This window comes from Danio aesculapii, chromosome 8 (genome assembly GCF_903798145.1).
Source record: "Danio aesculapii chromosome 8, fDanAes4.1, whole genome shotgun sequence".
In the NCBI taxonomy this organism is placed as follows: domain Eukaryota; kingdom Metazoa; phylum Chordata; class Actinopteri; order Cypriniformes; family Danionidae; genus Danio; species Danio aesculapii.
The window spans coordinates 20443004-20448003 of NC_079442.1; the positions used below are offsets into that span (position 1 = coordinate 20443004).

Below are 5000 nucleotides of genomic sequence, written 5' to 3' on the forward strand. Positions count from 1 at the left end.
ACTCTTCCTCAAGCCATGCTATAGATGAACATGGCTTTCAACTTTCAAATGGCCAGTCAAAGTTACATTTGTTTATATCCTGACCTGATCCATTCAAACCTTAATTCTTAATTCAAAGCAAATCTTAATTGGAGCTTTAGACGCAAATTTGATGTGACATAACACTAACAATGGCCATGGCCATTTTATTAGTTATAGAATTCTGATAGTTCCAAGTTGCTGAGACTTTTATTGCAGCATGTTGATTTACTTCATACTGAAATTAAGTATTGAGTAGATGGCAGGGCTTTTTGTGCATCATTCCTGTGTAGCAAACTAACAGTAATAGTGGTGTAATTAAGAATATTGAGGCTGAAGCTGTCAAACTGACATCAACAGAGAATCGCCACTCCAAATAGTCAGACTTTCATTGAAGATAACCAAAACAAACTTTTCAGTTTTTCAAAAAAAATAAATAAATCCAGTGAAATTCAGTGTTTCCCAACCCTGATCCTAAAGACACACCAACAGTACACATTTTCAACATCTTCCTAATCAAACACACCTAAATCAAGTCATCAGAACATAAGAAGAGACTCCAAAAGCTGAAGTTAATAGGTCAGATAAGGGAGAATTATGAATCCAAATTATGTTCTGTTGGTGTGGCTCCAGGCAGGGGCGGACTTAACCAATAAGCGAGGTAAGCAGCCACTTAGGGCTCTGGGAAATTATGGGCCTAGACCAATGTTAAGAAGCCTATATTAATCGTATAGCTATTAAACATATGTTGTAAAATCTGTCTATAACCGTTAAGATTTTAACATTATTAATTATTTTTAAAACCGGGGGCCCCCGTGAATGATGGAATGTTCCTCCCATATTGCACATGCGCGAGGTGTGAGCGCTTCAGTCAATACACTGCCAGCCAGTGTTGCCAACTTAGCAACTTTTTTTAGACCCCCCCTAGCGCCAAATTTTCTGAAAAGAGACTAGCACATGTTTTTAGGTGTTACTGGAGATTTTTAGAGACTCTCATGTGTCCGTGCTGTACCGTCCTTAACATTATTCTTCACAACGAGCTGCGGGTGATGCTGTTGGTTTCTCCCCTGTCTCAGAGCACTCAAAGGTGGCACAATGCCACACAGCCGTCTGAGAGTATATCATTCCTCTGCGAATCAATGGCAAATGTTTTAGCGCCACAAGCGTGAGGTATTTCCCTGATGCAGTCAAACCCATCTGCTTCTCCTCTGTTTTAAATGTAATAATTTAAATAAACCGTTTATTATTTTCTTAGATTTTAGTAACACCAGTCTGCCAGCGATCAGAGTAGAGGCAGGTAGAGTGTGCAAGAGTGAGAATTTTCAGAAAATTTGGGAAAAAAGTAGAAATATTACAAACAACGAAGCACTGCTTCCTCTGTGATCCTGCTGTCTGGCCGAAACACCCATCAGATGATGTGTGCTGTGAGCTTTTTAACAGATCGAGGGCCTGTTCAAATAATGGCCGCCGATTCACAAACAGCAATTCCTCAATTCATATGAAAAATTGTGAAAAGATTAGTTTGTTAGATTGTGAATTAAATTTGTTTAAACGTTTTTAAATCATTACTACTATTAAAATCGAATCATAAAAATGGCTAATTAACTGTACATCAGGGTGCCCAAACACTGTCCTGGAGGGCTGGTGTCCTGCAAAGTTTAGTTCCAACCCCAATCAGACACACCTGGACTAGCTAATTTAGCTCTTACTAGGGCGGTATCTCAATTCCAAGAATGCAGAGAACGGACTTAGAAATAATAGAAATAAAAACTGAATAGAAATAAAACTGATAGAAATGAAATAAATAGAAATAAAACAGATTTTTATACAGACTTCAGCAAATAAACCCCCCCTAATGTGTTTATTCCTTTATTAAGATTTTCATGGTGATGTTTATGTTCACCATTTTTTTAGGGAAACTCCTGAGGTAAATAAGTGATATATCTGAACTTTAATAATAAACCTATATAAAATGCTACGCTTCCCACCTCGTCGCAATGACTTCTGGGACTTTTAGAGCGAGTTCGGTGCTCAAGTCTGCATCGATGCGTCCTCGATATCAAGAACACATCCGTGAACTATTATGCGTCCTCTGTTCTTGTGGTCTTAAGTATTGGAACTGAACTTTGGCAGCTGATGATGACCTTACACGAGAACACGAGGACGCAAGAACACTGAAGAACGCACAATGAGAAACAGCCTAGACTTTTTAGAAACATCTGTGCATGTGCGTTGAGAGAAGTTGGAGCTAAAATCTGCAGGACACCCGTACTTTGTGAACTTGTTTTTTTTTTTTTTTTTTTTTTTTTGTGAATTTATTGCTTTTAATTTTTACATTAGAAAGATAAAGGGTCCTTTAAATATATATTTTATATCAAATATACTTAGGGCCCCATACCTTGTATTGCTTAGGGCCCCCAAATCACTAAGTCCGCCCCTGGCTCCAGGAACAGGGTTGAGAAACACAGACCTAAAGAATAACAATGTGTACTAGCATAATAAAGATTGTAAATTTTGATTTCTCATGTACTTTAAACTACTGGAAATGTATGAATGACTTTAATTACGACTGGATGTGCTTTTTTGGATCCTTTAAAACATAAGCCTATTTAATTTAATTGCAATGCTTGGAAGAGTCAGGATATAATTTAATATAACTTCAATTGTGTTCATCTGAAAGAAGAAATACACCTAGGACATCCTAAGCCTGACTAAATTGTCTGATTATTCTCATATTTGAATGAACTCATCCTAGTTAGTGGAATGAACACCTCCAGGTCTTCCTCAGTCATGCAGTTCTTGTCACTCCCACTTGCTCATTTACACTTTCCTTTAGAGTCTCACCTTCCATTATTCACTTACAGACAACACATAATAATTAACAGCTGTACTTCTGAAAAAGAAAAAATCATATTCACAGACAAAATTATACACGAGTGGTCAGCTCACAGACACGGTGATCCCACCCGCAAGATCGAGTACTTCTGTTGATCCACTTCAACATCATGCCAACGCTCTTTTCTTGTTCAAATCTGTCAAATTAAGTACAGAATGTGACTAAGAGAGCTGTCACCCATCACGTCCACCTCGCGCCGTGCCAACAGGGTACAGATTTAAGCTTCAAACACTTCACGTTTAAAAGAACCACAGGAAAGTAATTACTCCTTTTTCGACTGGTGGACAAAAGAAGGAAGGGAAAAAAAGAGATGGAAACCAAAAAGGAATAATCACAATGATAAAGCCAAAGCAGCTGTCAAAGAAGAGTGCGGCAAATCCAATAAATGGGCAGTGGGCCGGATTGGATGGAGAAAGCCTCTCAGAGATGGTGTAATCCAGTGGCAGACAATGGGTAATTCAGGCCTGATGGGTGCTGCGAGATGCCCTTTTATGGGCGGTGTGGGTGGCAGGAAGTGGCTCTGTATGCACCTCTTTAGTTGCAGTTCCACCAATCAGACTCCTTCGACTTCGGAATCCAGTGGCTAAGTACACAAGTATGTTTCTTTGCCGTTCCGCTCATTCGGTGTGCAACTTTTTGTTCAGATGCAGCAGTTTTGTTTTTCGATATGTGTCTTTCTGTTTGGTGTTTATTCGAAAGAAGGAAAGCTGCAGTAGAGTAGAGAGGCGTACGTTTGGTCTGAAGATGATCATGTGGGGGTTTCGTCCTCACTGTTCTGGCTTCTGAAGCTCAAGTGAGTTCTACATAGCGAGGGTTATGAGAGCAAACAGCAGGCTTTGCATCATTGCTTCGGTTAGGGCTTTTACACCTGGGCTTGTATTTCTGGGGTCCTCTACTCTTGTGTTTAGTGGGGACTCCTGTGATAAAACAAACAAGCAAACATAATCATTTTATGAAAGAGTATATTGTGAGCAAACTAGTAAATCTCATAATAAAGTAGAACAAAATGCATGTTACATTTTAACAAAGCAATCAATCAATCAGTCAGTCAGTCAGTCAGTGAAAATTGTATCAGTGAGTACATTCACATGGACACCAATAATCAGATTTTAATGCAATTAAGACAATACTCTGATAAAAGTCTACCGTGTAAACAGCGATTTTTGATTACCTTATTCCAACTATAGTCATCATCAAACTAAACAGAAATTGATTTAAGACATTTGGATTATGCCGATTATAGTCAAATTATTGAAGTGTAGTACAGGGGTGCGTTTTCCAAAACCATTGCTAGCCAACTAAGGTCGCAAGTTCTGTCGTTACAAACATAGTTTGTTGATTTGTCGTTTCCCAAATCCATCACTCCAACGAACATTCTCAAACTGCATCGCAAACTTGAGCCCTAGCAACTACATCTCTGAAGCTGTAGTAAGAAACATAGTTCCTGACTGTGTTCTATTCCCACGTATCCCCCCTATGCCCTATTCATTTAGAACATTCTAACATTCAAAGTTGGAATTATTAAAAATAAAAAAGCATTAAGGTCATCTCTCTTGTAATGTGTAATTTGCTTTCAAACTATTTTTACAGTTCAGTTTTAGCGATCTTCATGTTTACAGTTGTGCTCCCTTTGCAGTACACTTTGAAACATTGATGTCATTTTGAACACAGCCTCATGGCGAAAGCTATAGGTGACCTATTATTTAAAAGCGGAATTTATGTTACGTCTCCAAAGCTTGTGAAAACAAAACAAAACAAAAAAAAAGCATAGCATATGTTAATTCTTTTAATTTATGGTGGGTTATATATTAAGTATCTGTACTGTACATGACATGGGCCTGCTGGTTAGAACTTTCTGCTGTGGTTTACATGTATCAAATTGTAAGAGTAGACTTTTAAAATATAAATAAATAAATAAGTAAATTAACAGAATCCTACTTATATAGTAGGATATAATAATAATAATAATAATAATAATAATAATAATAATAATAATAATAATAATAATAATAATAATAATATTACTATTATTATTATTATTATTATTATTATTATTAATAATAATAATAATGATAATAATAATAAT

At 37.1% G+C, this 5000-nt stretch overlaps 1 protein-coding gene across 1 annotated transcript in view; it reads right to left on the reverse strand.

The window, feature by feature from the left end:
- Positions 1 to 2335: 2335 nt before the first annotated feature.
- Positions 2336 to 5000, reverse strand: part of gfra2a (GDNF family receptor alpha 2a) — a 163086-nt gene continuing 160421 nt past the window's right edge. Inside the window, exon 9 of the mRNA XM_056463394.1 lies at positions 2336 to 3831. Coding sequence (XP_056319369.1) covers positions 3715 to 3831 — 117 coding nt within the window. The 3' untranslated portion in view covers positions 2336 to 3714. The remainder of the gene's footprint in view (positions 3832 to 5000) is intronic.